This window comes from Maylandia zebra, linkage group LG2 (assembly GCF_041146795.1).
Source record: "Maylandia zebra isolate NMK-2024a linkage group LG2, Mzebra_GT3a, whole genome shotgun sequence".
In the NCBI taxonomy this organism is placed as follows: Eukaryota; Metazoa; Chordata; class Actinopteri; order Cichliformes; family Cichlidae; genus Maylandia; species Maylandia zebra.
Genome location: NC_135168.1, coordinates 40,979,867 through 40,996,118, shown reverse-complemented (window position 1 = coordinate 40,996,118; position 16,252 = coordinate 40,979,867). Strand labels below are relative to the sequence as shown.

The following is a 16,252-nucleotide window of genomic DNA, read 5'->3' as shown; positions in this document are numbered from 1 at the left end:
AGCAATAGAGACATGTCCATACCTTCTTCTTTTCAGTAACAATTAAAGAAAAATGAAAAAAGAATGACATTTTTAATGGCCAACACAAACGTAGAAGGAACAGCTTTATTATCAATTAGAAATCCTTATTTATGCGAAAATTATTATCACACCTAAATACTAAAAATATTGTATTTGGGTGTGCTATAACGGTGACAGTGTTTCTAAAACAAAGAAAGAAAGAAAGGTAAAGAGAAGAAAAAAGCACAAAACAAAAAACTATCTTTAGAAGAGCATTAAAATGTCAAGCCGAGTTCAGGACCAAGGACAGACAAGAATGATGTAAATAAGAAGTTGTTTATACTACTACACAAACCAGAAACAACGCAACTTTGGACAAACCAAATCGGTGGTCCCTCAAATTTGGAACTGTATTAAAAAATCAATCAGGGAAAAAAAAAGAAGAAAAAATTGACTTAAAATTCACATAAAACGATTCCAGGAACAGCGCAAAAACGCAGTTCAGAACCAAGGACAGAGAAAAAAAAATGAAATTGCAAGATGCTTACATCAATAATGAACAAAAGCAACAAAGTAAATCAAATGAGGTTACAGAATCATTCAAGTTTTTGGGACGACGAAAAGATATTTTTGGTGACAATGAAATGATCCTACCTCAGGAGAACCATCGCTGTCCCCAAACACATCGACAAAGTCTGATGGACTTTTCTTCAGAGTCTGGTCAGCAGGCAGCGTGTTGTCATTGTATGATGTCACAAACTTAAAGTCACTGGTTCTTGAACCTGTGGTCAGGTACGCGTCATAATTGTAAGTGCTGCGTAAAGTTCCTGTGCCATCAACATCTGCGTAATTAGGAGGAAGATAACCGCTGGGGATTGCAACTGCTCCATCAAACAACAGTCTGGGCTTTCTCCTGCGACAAAACCTCAAACCCAGGATGATGATGATAAAAGTCAGAAAAAACGTGGACACAGACACCAGCGCGATGATCAGATAAGAGGTCAGTTTGGAATTGCTCTCATTATAAGACAGATCCTTCAATTCTGGCACCTCAGCCAAGTTATCAGAAATAAGTAAATACATGGAACAGGTGGCAGACAGAGAGGGCTGTCCGTTATCTTTCACTGCCACTACAAGGTTCTGTTTCATGCTGTCAGATTCAGAAATGTCCCGCTGTGTCCTGATCTCTCCGCTGTGGACACCAATAGTAAAAAGTCCCGGATCAGTGGATTTGACTATTTGATAGGACAGCCAGGCGTTCTGTCCGGAGTCCGCGTCCACCGCGATCACTTTGGACACCAGAGAGCCTCCGTGTGCAGCTTTGGGGACCAGCTCGGTCATGAAGGAGTTGCCCTCTGGGGAGGGGTAGAGGATCTGAGGAGAGTTGTCATTCACATCTGAGATGAAAACACTCACAGTCACGTTGCTGCTTAGAGGAGGAGAACCGTTGTCTCTGGCCATCACGTGGACTTTAAAACTCCTGAACTGTTCATAATCAAACGACCTCACAGCGTGGATCACACCCGTGTCTCCGTTCACAGACAGATAGGAGGACACCGGGGCACCGTTCACCTCACCAGCTAACAGAGAATAAACCACTGTACCGTTCTGTCTCCAGTCGGGGTCTCGAGCACTAACGGAACATAAAGTGGAGCCCGGTTTGTTATTCTCACTCACATATGCGCTGTACGACTGTTCCTCAAACACAGGTGGGTTGTCGTTGATGTCAGCTACAGATAACTGAACACTTTTAGAAGAGGACAGAGGTGGAGAGCCCTCGTCAGTGGCAGTGATTGTAATGTTGTAATCAGACACTAGTTCGCGGTCCAGTTGTCCTGTGGTCACCAGAGAATAATAGTTTTTAATAGACGGAACCAACTTAAAGGGGACACCCTGCTGGATGGAGCAGCGGACCTGTCGGTTATTCTCAGCGTCTCTGTCCTGCACGTTAATGATGCCCACCTCTGTACCAGATGGGGCGTTCTCGGGTATGGGGTTAGACATTGACTTAAGATGTATTACTGGTGCATTGTCGTTCACGTCAGTGACTTCAATACTTAATGTTGAATATGAAACTAACCCTAATCCATCTTTAGCGCTTATCTGCATTTCATATGATGATACTTTCTCGTAATCAATTGCTCCAGCTACTCTCACTTCTCCAGTTTTGGGGTTTAATGAAAAGACATCGCTGTTTTCATCTGAAACATGATCAAATCCATAAGTAATTTCGCTATTTAAACCTTCATCTGGATCAGTGGCACTCACTGTGATTACTAATGTTTCCAGAGGAGAGTTTTCAGACAGACTTGCTTCATAGACATTCTGACCAAAGACTGGTACATTATCATTAGCATCCAGTACAGTGACGTGTATGACCACAGTGCCCGATCTCTGTGGAGAGCCTCCATCGAAGGCGGTAAGTAACAGCACAATCTCTTTTTTGTCTTCCCTGTCTAGTTCTTTGTCTAAGACTAGTTCACAGTATTTACGACCACTCGCCTTTGTGTTCACATTTAGTTTGAAATGATCATTCTGCTGAAGTGAATAGCCCTGAACAGCATTTTCTCCGATGTCCGCGTCGTGAGCTTCTCCGACAAGAAAACGTTCGCCTTTATCCGCTGACTCCTGTATTTCAATCTTAAGTGATTCCTCCTTAAACTGTGGTGAGTTATCGTTGATGTCTTGAACGCGGATATGAATGCGGTGCAGTTCTAAAGGATTTTCCAGCACTAGCTCCTGTTTCAGAACACACGACGCCTTTTTCGCACAAAGCCCCTCTCGGTCGATCCTTTCTTGTACAATTAACTCGCCAGTATTGAGATTTACGCTGCAGTACTTGACACCGCTATCCTCTGTATCTATACGAGGCTTTCGAGCGGACAGTCTGCCCAAATCAAGTCCCAGATCCTTAGCGATATTTCCAATTATAGATCCACGTTTTATCTCCTCTGGCATAGAATAGCTCACGTCTCCACTCACGGTCCCGAAGATAATATACATATAAGCAAGGCCGCAGTGCAGCGCATATACGCTGTATCCCATTGCTACTGCGGAAAAAAACTAATTTTGCTAGCAGTTTTGTATAGTAAGATCTACAATGATCAATTTCCTTCCATAAGCGAAAAACTCACCCAACGTTTTGCGAAAAACAACTGCAACTACTGATTCGAGGTTGAAAGTCGTAGATAGTGAAGGGTGGGGTATTATTGCAGTCTCTCGTTTGCTGGTACACACTGACACCATGAGTATTTCTCTAGGTATAACAACACAACAATATGATTTAATTTCAAACAGAGACACATTCATTGAAAATTGCCAGTCGAATCTACAAAAACTTTGTGAGAGCAAAGAGATAAATTAAGTTCGCCAGATAATTATATACAACTGCTAGCAGGGTAGGTCAACACCAAACTAAACCATTTTTCCTTCAAGAGCTTCATGTTTTCAAATTAATTTTATATTTCAAGTCATTCCACAAAAAACTATAAGCTGGAGCATTTAAATTATAAATATTGTATGAAGTGCCAAACCTATATTCCATGATGTCATGACTCTCTCTCACTAATGAAACTGTGATTCTTATTTTCATTTTTAATGCACTTTCCTGTTTTACATTTCCACCGTCCTGTTTAAAAAAATATATTAAGTAAAACTGAGAAAAAGCTGTATTGAATACATTCATGTATAGCCTGTAACAGTTACATTATTTAAAACAACACTTTTATCCTTGCAGAGGTGAAAAATGTCAAAAATAAAACGTAAGCATTTTTCTTTTAAAGCAAACTTCCTGAATTATTCTGTTTTTTAGACTGTAAATCCTGACTTTATATTTTGCACACTGAAGTTTTTACTCTGCTAAAACACTGCAGTTAAAGACAAATTTCTTTTAAATAATTATTGTTCAGCAAGCATTTTAACAGCGTGGAAGCTATCAGTCATACATTTGTGCGGACAAAAAAGTATTTTCTTTGATTGCTTCAATATGTCCTGATGAATAAAATGTTTAAGCTGTTGCGGTTTTTCTAACAGCGCACTGTGTTTTTCTGATGGTTTACATGTGGTGAAACTACGAACCGATTTAATGCTGATGCTAGACATAATTAAAAGACAGACTGATCAATAATCTTTATCAAGTCTAAGCAAAGAGACCATTTCACTAGCCGCGTGGATACAGTAAATGCATCACATAAGATGTTTAGTTTAACCAAAAATTACAGTGCATTTGTGAAATTCATATGCTGACTGGAAGTTTCTTCATTTAAGGTACCGGCTGGCTGTCAGTGAAATTTGAAGTCATAAGGTTATTTAATAGCATTAAAAAAATTTCAAGTTCTGTAAGACAAAACTTTTGGTTGAAACGTTAATTTATACAGCGCAAAGGGCATGATGTATGTGGGGAGGGTCTTTCTGGTATTTCAATTATCGCGTAACATACATAGGAACGACATGCGCGAAGAAAATAAATAATTAGGAAATCATCATGAAATGTAGAACTGGCCACTATTAAAAGAAACACTCACTGGAGGGAGGCAATTTCTTTAACAAAATCACAGATAAACGAAGCTATACTACACCGAAGCAAACAAAGACATTCAGTCTTCTTGTTGAAGGTGCACAAAGACTTGTGTATAAAAATCAGCTATGCTCAATGTCTACTAATATCAAACAAACAAACCAAAAACTTCAGCACCATGGATAGAGTAAGAGAGACACAAAAGACATTCTCTATTCAAACTTAACCTGTATGGCAACAGAAATTAATTTAAAAATAATATAAACGCCATGAATTTCTTCCACGTGAACACTATCAAATAAGTGAATAAAAAAGTTGAAATGTGAAAGAAAATCGGAAAAATTGAGTCAGCAATGCGAATTTTCAACGCACAGTCCTCGAAGGTCTCAAAGTAAACACCAAAATAAAACTTGAATGGCAAATAACAAGATTGAGAAAAGCGTGGCTGTATCATTGGAACTACTTTAAAAGGAATAATTATGCATCATACCTCAGGGGCAGTATCGCAGTCCCCGAATACATCAGCAAAGTCTGATGGACTTTTCTTCAGAGTCTGGTCAGCAGGCAGCGTGTTGTCATTGTATGATGTCACAAACTTAAAATCACTGGTTCTTGAACCTGTGGTTAGGTACGCGTCATAATTGTAAGTGCTGCGTAAAGTTCCTGTGCCATCAACATCTGCGTAATTAGGAGGGAGATAACCGCTGGGGATGGCAACTGCTCCATCAAACAACAGTCTGGGCTTTCTCCTGCGACAAAACCTCAAACCCAGAATGATGATGATGAAAGTCAGGAAAAACGTGGACACAGACACCAGTGCGATGATCAGATAAGAGGTCAGTTTGGAATTGCTCTCATTATAAGACAGATCCTTCAGTTCTGGCATCTCAGCCAAGTTATCAGAAATAAGTAAATACATGGAACAGGTGGCAGACAGAGAGGGCTGTCCGTTATCTTTCACTGCCACTACAAGGTTCTGTTTCGTGCTGTCAGATTCAGTAATGTCCCGCTGTGTCCTGATCTCTCCGCTGTGGACACCAATAGTAAAAAGTCCCGGATCAGTGGATTTGACTATTTGATAGGACAGCCAGGCGTTCTGTCCGGAGTCCGCGTCCACCGCGATCACTTTGGACACCAGAGAGCCTCCGTGTGCAGCTTTGGGGACCAGCTCGGTCATGAAGGAGTTGCCCCCCGGGGAGGGGTAGAGGATCTGAGGAGAGTTGTCATTCACATCTGAGATGAACACACTCACGGTCACGTTGCTGCTTAGAGGAGGAGAACCGTTGTCTCTGGCCATCACGTGGACTTTGAAGCTCCTGAACTGTTCATAATCAAACGACCTCACAGCGTGGATCACACCCGTGTCTCCGTTCACAGACAGATAAGATGACACCGGGGCACCGTTCACCTCACCAGCTAACAGAGAATAAACCACTGTACCGTTCTGTCTCCAGTCGGGGTCTCGAGCACTAACGGAACATAAAGTGGAGCCCGGTTTGTTATTCTCACTCACATATGCGCTGTACGACTGTTCCTCAAACACAGGTGGGTTGTCGTTGATGTCAGCTACAGATAACTGAACACTTTTAGAAGAGGACAGCGGAGGAGAGCCCTGGTCAGTGGCAGTGATTGTAATGTTGTAATCAGACACTAGTTCGCGGTCCAGTTGTCCCGTAGTCACCAGAGAATAATAGTTTTTAATAGAAGGAACCAACTTAAAGGGGACACCCTGCTGGATGGAGCAGCGGACCTGTCGGTTATTCTCCGAATCTCTGTCCTGCACGTTAATGATGCCCACCTCTGTACCAGGTGACGCGCTCTCGGGTATGGGGTTAGATAGTGATTTCAGATTTATAACTGGTGCATTGTCGTTCACATCAGTGATATCAATAACAACTTTCGCTTCTGAAGAAAGGCCATAACCGTCTTTGGCTTCAACAAGCATTTCGTATTTCGACCCCTCTTCATAATCGATATCACCTGTAACAAGAATTTCTCCAGTTTTGGGATCAAGCGAAAAAATCTTTTCTAATTTATCAGAAGGTCGACTAAATTCATATGTAACCTCTCCATTAACGCTCTCATCTGCATCTGATGCGTTTACTCTGATAACTGGGGTTTTCAGTGGTGAGTTTTCAGGTATACTGGCTCTATATACGGCTTCTGTGAACACGGGGGCGTTATCATTAGCATCAAGAACAATTACGTGTATGACCACTGTCCCTGATCTCTGAGGGGAGCCACCATCCATGGCTGTGAGCAGTAATTTCATTTCCTGCTTCTCTTCTCGGTCTAACTCCGTATCTAAAACCAGCTCACCGTATTTACTGCCAGAACTTGTCGTCTGAATGCTGAACACAAAGTGAGCGTTTTCTTGTAAAATGTAGTTTTGAACAGAATTTTGACCTATATCTGCGTCATGTGCTCTATTAATGCGATACCTGGCTCCTTTGGCCGCTGATTCTCCAATTTCTAGCTTTAATATATCCTTCGGAAAGATTGGCGCATTGTCGTTTATGTCCTGCACCTGCAGGGACAACCGGTGCAGCTCCAGCGGATTCTCTAACAGCAAGTCGAATTTAAGAACACACGAAGGCCTTTCTCCACAGTGCTCCTCTCGGTCTATTCTCTCCGCAACGAATAAATCTCCGCTTCTCTGGTTTATTCCACAATACTGTCTTTCGCTTCCTTCCAAGTCAACACGAGGTTTTCGAGCAGACAGTCGACCCAGATCCAGCCCGAGATCTTTAGCGATATTTCCAATAACAGATCCGCGTTTCAGCTCCTCTTGTACGGAATAGCTCAGATCTCCGTTTGCGTATTGCGCCATAACAAAGAAAAACACAAAACTGAGGCTTTGACAAAGACTTCGGCTCTGCATCATCCCCAGAAAGCACTACACAGTTTAAAACACGCTATTTGAACCCTTAAGAAATACGTCCCTAGATCAGTATATGAGCATTTCAAGCAACTGTCGATGCTGTTGATGACTAGATAAAGCAGGGTGCTCGTTCTGATGGGTGGTGTGCAACATAGATCCAACACTAAGTCCATAGCTGGTGTATAGTGACACCGTGAGTGCAAAGGATATATAATAATATCAGAAAGTATTTTTAAATGCCTTTTCTGATGGTTTTCTTTTGTTGTTGTTGTTGTTGTTGTTTTCGTTGTTGTTTGACGAAGTGGTTGTTCAAAAGTAAACTTTAATAAAATCGTAAGAAAGTGTAATAATGCGCTATTTTTTTATTTTACTTTGTTATTTATTTATTTATTTTGTGCTATATGTTTAATTCAACGGCGATGCTCATATCATGTGTTACAAGGTTTTGAAAATAATGTCTCTCTAAGGTGGTCCTCCTAAAGAATGCGATAATCATAGAAAACTTTGACGTGCGATACAACATTTTCAGCAGATCATTTCCTCTAGTTTTAATGTAAGGCATTTCAAAATCACATCGAAGTAAAAAACTCTCCAACCCTCTTTAACACTTTCTCTCTCTCTCTATGTCTTGCAACTATTTTTCTTGCCTCCCCCCCCCCCCCCCCCCCCCAAAAAAAAAAAAAAAGCTCCAATAAATTTCCAATGACAAGTTAAAGAAAATGTTTAACCGATATCACCGACGGCCACGACTATGTCCTAACAGATAATTAAAATGAATGATACATTACAAACTGACCTAAACGAGGGCTATTTTGGTGTTTATGTTTCACTCCGTATAAAAAGGTAAAAGAGATGTTTACATTATGATTCCTGAGGAATCTTAAATACTAACAGACAATTATAAACATTCAGAAAAGCGCTGTTAACGGCGTAGAAAACAAAATAGACATGTAATACTTCAGTTACCGACGCTTAAACACTAGGCCGCCGATAACCATTTTACTTTAGTCACTCCAATGATATGATCTGTTTTCCTAATAATAACAGGTAATTTATTTAAAAGACAAACTGCAACACAATAAATGAGGCACATATGTGTTGGTGAGAAATAACTTCACTGTAATCTAAAGTGTTTTCAAAATGGAAAACAAATCTAAAAATCCAGAAAATTTTTCCTGAATATTAATACCACGCGCAGCCAGTTCAGTTTGTTCAGCAACAAGGTCAGAGACAGGATGAAGAAGCGGGTATAGTGCTCAAAAGTTTAAACCAGAGAAAACGCAATAAGCTAAACAGTTTTACTGAAGAGAATTAAAATAATAAAGTATATAATTAATTAGTAATGAACTATCACACCACGCAAATTTAGAACACGTGAAAGACACAGTGAAGCGTGCCCAAACTGCTAACGCAACTTACCCAAGGTATTTTTGTTTACTCTGGCATGTGATATGTTACTTAAAATAAATATTTAAAAAAGACAAGTCCAAGAAAAATAGATTGATTGTGTTCATAAAAGTACTTTCTGCATCGCTGCAAGACTGTCATGAAGACAGACAAGGAATATAAAACGCCTGTTCCTACCTCTGGTGAAGGATTGCAGTCGCCGAATACATCACCAAAGTCTGACAGACTTTTCTTCAGAGTCTGGTCAGCAGGCAGCGTGTTGTCATTGTACGATGTCACAAACTTAAAGTCACTGGTTCTTGATCCTGTGGTCAGGTACGCGTCATAATTGTAAGTGCTGCGTAAAGTTCCTGTGCCATCAACATCTGCGTAATTAGGAGGGAGATAACCACTGGGGATGGCAACTGCTCCATCAAACAACAGTCTGGGCTTTCTCCTGCGACAAAACCTCAAACCCAGGATGATGATGATGAAAGTCAGGAAAAAGGTGGACACAGACACCAGTGCGATGATCAGATAAGAGGTCAGTTTGGAATTGCTCTCATTATAAGAAAGATCCTTCAGTTCTGGCACCTCAGCCAAGTTATCAGAAATAAGTAAATACATGGAACAGGTGGCAGACAGAGAGGGCTGTCCGTTATCTTTCACTGCCACTACAAGGTTCTGTTTCATGCTGTCAGATTCAGAAATGTCCCGCTGTGTCCTGATCTCTCCGCTGTGGACACCAATAGTAAAAAGTCCCGGATCAGTGGATTTGACTATTTGATAGGACAGCCAGGCGTTCTGTCCGGAGTCTGCGTCCACCGCGATCACTTTGGACACCAGAGAGCCTCCGTGTGCAACTTTGGGGACCAGCTCGGTCATGAAGGAGTTGCCCCCCGGGGAGGGGTAGAGGATCTGAGGAGAGTTGTCATTCACATCTGAGATGAACACACTCACGGTCACGTTGCTGCTGAGAGGAGGAGAACCATTGTCTCTGGCCATCACGTGGACTTTGAAGCTCCTGAACTGTTCATAATCAAACGACCTCACAGCGTGGATCACACCCGTGTCTCCGTTCACAGACAGATAAGATGACACCGGGGCACCGTTCACCTCACCAGCTAACAGAGAATAAACCACTGTACCGTTCTGTCTCCAGTCGGGGTCTCGAGCACTAACGGAACATAAAGTGGAGCCCGGTTTGTTATTCTCACTCACATATGCGCTGTACGACTGCTCATCAAACACAGGTGGGTTGTCGTTGATGTCAGCTACAGATAACTGAACACTTTTAGAAGAGGACAGAGGTGGAGAGCCCTCGTCAGTGGCAGTTATTGTAATGTTGTAATCAGACAGTAGTTCACGGTCCAGTTGTCCTGTGGTGACCAGAGAATAATAGTTTTTAATAGAAGGAACCAACTTAAAGGGGACACCCTGCTGGATGGAGCAGCGGACCTGTCGGTTATTCTCCGAATCTCTGTCCTGCACGTTAATGATGCCCACCTCTGTACCAGGTGGGGCGTTCTCAGGTATGGGATTAGACAATGATTTCAGATTTATAAATGGTGCATTGTCGTTCACATCAGTAATATCAATAATAACTTTTGCTTCTGAAGAAAGGCCATAACCGTCTTTGACTTCAACAATTACTTCGTATTTCGACCCCTCTTCATAGTCGATTTCACCTGTAACAAGAATTTCTCCAGTTTTGGGATCAAGCGAAAAAAGCTTTTGTAATTTATCAGAAAGTCGACTAAATTCATATGTAACCTCTCCATTAACTCCCTCATCTGCATCTGATGCGTTTACTCTGATAACTGGGGTTTTCAGTGGTGAGTTTTCAGGTATACTGGCTCTATATACGGCCTCTGTGAACACGGGGGCGTTATCATTAGCATCAAGAACAATTACGTGTATGACCACTGTCCCTGATTTCCGAGGGGAGCCACCATCCATGGCTGTGAGCAGTAATTTCATTTCCTGCTTCTCTTCTCGGTCTAACTCCGTATCTAAAACCAGCTCACCGTATTTACTGCCAGAACTTGTCGTCTGAATGCTGAACACAAAGTGAGCGTTTTCTTGTAAAATGTAGCTTTGAACAGAATTTTGACCTACATCTGCGTCTTGTGCTGCATTAATGCGATACCTGGCTCCTTTGTCCGCTGATTCTGTAATTTCCAGCTTTATAATATCTTTCGGAAAGATTGGCGCATTGTCGTTTATGTCCTGCACCTGCAGGGACAACCGGTGCAGCTCCAACGGATTCTCTAACAGCAAGTCGAATTTGAGAACACACGAAGGCCTTTCTCCACAGTGCTCCTCTCGGTCTATTCTCTCCGCAACGAAAAACTCTCCGCTTCTCTGGTTTATTCCACAATACTGTCTTTCGCTTCCTTCCAAGTCAACACGAGGTTTTCGAGCAGATAGCCGACCCAGATCCAGCCCGAGATCTTTAGCGATATTTCCAATAACAGATCCGCGCTTCAGCTCCTCATGTGCAGAATAGCTCAGATCTCCGTGTGCGTATTGGATTATATCAAAGAGGAAAAAAAAGCAAAGGCTTTGACAAACACGCTGTCTGTGCGCCATCCTATGACAGCACTACAGAAGTTAAAACACGTTAATTTAAATCTTTAAAAACAAGTCACTGGATCAGTATATTTCTATTTTTTGTCGCTGGTATTGTAGACTGCAGAAAATAGAATGGTCGAACCCACTGATGGGTGGTGTGCAAAGTAGGTTGAAATTCTCCTGCTTTGCTGGTCTATAGTGACACCCTGAGCATGAATAGCACATAACAGTTTTGGAGAAAACGTTTTTGCTTGATCCGTGAAGATATCATTTCTCTTTTATACTTTAACAAAAACATTTCAACGCGGGTATTCAAACACAGCTGTATGAAGGCAGGATTCTGTAATTTTTTCTTCACTACTCTTTATGTGACTTTTTTTTCATTGATGTTTAAAGGCTCCATTAAATTGCATTATCTCTCATCCGAATCAAAACTTTGAAAACACACAAAATGCTTCGTATATTTTTCCACGCATCATTTACATTTTGGCTGCATTTTTAACATTTTGCCGTTGCTTGAAAGTCAGTCTTGGTTTTCCTGTTTAAGTCTCCCTAAATAGTCTGGATAACTTTTAGAATTTTGTCTTGAGACGCACAAAAACCCTGCCCTTAACTTATACGAAGACCATTAAAGAAACATTAATTCACTAAAAATATGCAATGAATAATAACAGAAAATAACAAAGAACCAAACCAGTGCTTTCAGTGTTTCAGTAAAATATGTCAATACAAGCATTACCTCAGTTACCACGAGATTTAAGATAAAGGAGGGATATTACTACTTCTTTCATGAAGAAACAACTTCTATAAATATGTACAATTCGCTACCGATAGTCATGTATAACGTGAATTGTCACTATGTGACCACAAACATTTTTATCCGGTTACACTTGTGATTCTACTTTTCCTTATTTTTAATCATACTTAGGAATAGATGTGATGTCATAGCAAAATCTTGTTAGGAAAATGGAACACACGTCTCCATAAAAACAAATGAAACTGTTAAACTGTAGCCTAAAAATTAAAAAATAATTAAAAAGTTATACATAAAACATAGCAGCATAGCAGCGCATTCCCCATGAAAATACGTCACAAGAGGAAACAAAAGGTTCAGCCCCAAGGATAGCATGGACTAGGCCTGCTCAGCACCAAGGACAGAGACACAGAGTACCAGCTGCATGTCGGCTCCAAAGACACAGACAAGGGCAACTGATAAACTCATCGCAAAGTGGAAAAACAGCAATTCCAACCGCCTCTCTGCCTCTCGAACAGAAGAACAAGAAAAGTATTACAACTCTGACCCACGCTGGCTAACTTTAATTGAAACACAGATACTTTTGGCCAATTAAATAAACAAATAAACAATAAAACAAGACACCATAGACTGTGTTTCAAAGCTCTTGAGTCAACATGTACCAACAGTATAAGTTCAACGAAACCTGCCATTCATTAGACAGGTTTGTAGAATTGTTCTGTTGTCAGAAAACACATATTTTACAAAAGTTATTCTTTTATTTATTGTTGTGATGGAACTGTCTAAAATATACTAAATGTCCTGCAGGAGATCTAAGATGATATGTGATGACAACAGAGGACATAGGCACGTGTGATAATCTGTTTAATACTGAAGGTGATAAGTAAGAACATTAGAGCATTTTTGGGATCTTTCCTCTAAGAAACCCTTAACAGCTTAACTGCCCAAGGGAATCTTTTGTTTGGCCTTTGAGCAAAATGAACAAAGAATGCCAAACCAAACTTTTCATTTAATACTATTCACTTTAATACTATCATACACATACTCAGAAACCTGTCAAGTAAAGAGTTCATTTTTTTAACTCTTCTATTGAATACGTTATGATGGACAGACCGTAACTCTCAAGAACATAACACCACACCATGTAAGTGTTAAGAAAATCAAGGTACAAGTACAAGATTAAAAACTAACAAGAAAAAACACGATCATATCAAGAAACAGAGGATTAACCTCAAGTGAAAGTATCTATTTTTTACTTGTACAGCGGTCTGTTTCTTATTTAAAAGCAAAGTTTAAGAACCACGTGCGAAAAAAACCTGCTCAGTATGAGTGTTTTATCAAAAAGAAAAAAGAAAATATTCAATTTCCTTAATTGGCAGAAGTATCACAGCCTCCAAACGCTTTGAAATTAACCAATATTTACAAGCTGTACAGTTATTGAAAATAGGACATGCGATATCTTCCTACCTTAGGAGACATATCGCCATCTCCAAACACATCTGTAAAGTCTGATGGACTTTTCTTCAGAGTCTGTTCAGCAGGCAGCGTGTTGTCATTGTATGATGTCACAAACTTAAAGTCACTGGTTCTTGAACCTGTGGTCAGGTACGCGTCATAGTTGTAAGTGCTGCGTAAAGTTCCTGTGCCATCAACATCTGTGTAATTAGGAGGAAGATAACCACTGGGGATGGCAACTGCTCCGTCAAACAACAGTCTGGGCTTTCTCCTACGACAAAACCTCAAACCCAGGATGATGATGATAAAAGTCAGAAAAAACGTGGACACAGACACCAGCGCGATGATCAGATAAGAGGTCAGTTTGGAATTGCTCTCATTAAAAGACAGATCCTTCAGTTCTGGCACCTCAGCCAAGTTATCAGAAATAAGTAAATACATGGAACAGGTGGCAGACAGAGAGGGCTGTCCGTTATCTTTCACTGCCACTACAAGGTTCTGTTTCATGCTGTCAGATTCAGAAATGTCCCGCTGTGTCCTGATCTCTCCGCTGTGGACACCAATAGTAAAAAGTCCCGGATCAGTGGATTTGACTATATGATAGGACAACCAAGCGTTCTGTCCGGAGTCTGCGTCCACCGCGATCACTTTGGACACCAGAGAGCCTCCGTGTGCAGCTTTGGGGACCAGCTCGGTCATGAAGGAGTTGCCCTCCGGGGAGGGGTAGAGGATCTGAGGAGAGTTGTCATTCACATCTGAGATGAACACACTCACGGTCACGTTGCTGCTGAGAGGAGGAGAACCATTGTCTCTGGCCATCACGTGGACTTTGAAATTCCTGAACTGTTCATAATCAAACGACCTCACAGCGTGGATCACACCCGTGTCTCCGTTCACAGACAGATAGGAGGACACCGGGGCACCGTTCACCTCACCAGCTAACAGAGAATAAACCACTGTACCGTTCTGTCTCCAGTCGGGGTCTCGAGCACTAACGGAACATAAAGTGGAGCCCGGTTTGTTATTCTCACTCACATATGCGCTGTACGACTGTTCCTCAAACACAGGTGGGTTGTCATTAATGTCAGCTACAGATAACTGAACACTTTTAGAAGAGGACAGAGGTGGAGAGCCCTCGTCAGTGGCAGTGATTGTAATGTTGTAATCGGACACTAATTCGCGGTCCAGTTGCCCTGTGGTCACCAGAGAATAATAGTTTTTAATAGACGGAACCAACTTAAAGGGGACACCCTGCTGGATGGAGCAGCGGACCTGTCGGTTATTCTCCGAATCTCTGTCCTGCACGTTAATGATGCCCACCTCTGTAGCAGGTGGGACGTTCTCGTGTATAGGGTTAGTTAATGATTTCAAATTGATGGCTGGTGGGTTGTCATTGACATCAGTTATATCTATAACTACTGTACAATAAGAGGTAAGACCCGGTCCGTCCTTTGCTCTTACTCGCAGCTCTATTGAACTCTCCGTTTCATAATCAAGTGACCCGATAACTTTTATCTCTCCTGTCTTATGATTCAGTGAAAACAAAGATACATGTTCATCAGAGACATGATCGAAGTTATATGTAATATCACCATTTGGGCCAGTGTCTGCATCGGTTGCGCTCACTGTAACAACTACGGTATCTAAAAGAGAGTTTTCAGGCACACTGGCTTCATAAACGGCCTGGCTGAACACTGGGGTGTTATCATTAGCATCCAGCACAGTGATGTGAATAATCGCAGTACCTGATCTCTGAGGAGATCCACCATCTACAGCTGTAAGCACTAATTTCAGCCCTTTCTCTTTTTCTCGGTCTAGTTCTTTTAACAAAACCAATTCGGAATGTTTCCTCCCACTAACATCTGTATTTACATTAATGGTGAAATGCTCATTGTTTTGTAAATTGTAACGTTGGACAGCATTTGTGCCTATGTCGGCATCGCGGGCTTCCGTAAGTAAAAATCTCGCTCCTTTGTCTGCCGATTCTGTTATTTCAAGTGAAATCAGATCCTCACTAAACTCTGGCGCGTTATCATTTATATCTTGCACATGAATACTGATGCGATGAAGCTCTAAAGGGTTTTCCAGCACAAGCTCCTCTTTTAAAACGCAGCTGGCTTTTTTACCACAAAGACTTTCCCTGTCGATCCTGTCACTGACAGTCAAATCTCCGGTGCTCAGATTAATATCACAATACCTTTTATCGTCCCTGTCTGTGTCAATTCGGGCTTTACGCGAGGAAAGAGTCGCAATCCCAAGACCCAGATCTTTGGCGATATTCCCTATCACAAATCCGACTTTCATTTCCTCTGCGATAGTGTAGCTCACGTCTCCATGGGCGAAATGCAAGTCCACGAAAAGGAAAACCACACAATAGCAATTCATAGCCAATCTTCCGTATACTGCACTTCCCATGATCGATCAAGGTTTAATCCTTTCCTGGAAAATTCCTTGGAAGTGATCAAAAATAGTGCTCTTTTTAAATATTCTAAATAATCCCAGCGTTTGCCTTTTGTAACGCCCTTAACCTAGACACGCTACACCAAAATAAGACTTCGCAATGGCAGAAAAGAATAGATGAAGAACAGAGACCTCCTGTCTTTGTTGGTGCACAGTGACACCAAGAGTTTCGTTAAATTATAGCACTGCAAACCCAAACAAGAGGCCAGCTTCGAGTTATAACGCC

At 41.4% G+C, this 16,252-nt stretch overlaps 1 protein-coding gene across 17 annotated transcripts in view; it reads right to left on the bottom strand.

Moving 5' to 3' along the window:
* Positions 1–16,252, bottom strand: part of LOC105940793 (protocadherin gamma-C5) — a 315,331-nt gene that overhangs the window by 221,112 nt on the left and 77,967 nt on the right. The window contains exon 1 of one of the 17 annotated variants that reach the window (XM_076873887.1): positions 8,982–11,476. The exons of 14 other annotated variants lie outside the window; for them this stretch is intronic. In XM_076873887.1, coding sequence (XP_076730002.1) covers positions 8,982–11,375 — 2,394 coding nt within the window. In that variant the 5' untranslated portion in view covers positions 11,376–11,476. Of the gene's footprint in view, positions 1–654; positions 3,135–8,981; positions 11,477–16,252 lie in introns of those variants that run through there. 2 more of the 17 variants (XM_076873890.1, XM_076873957.1) reach the window with 2 other exon arrangements.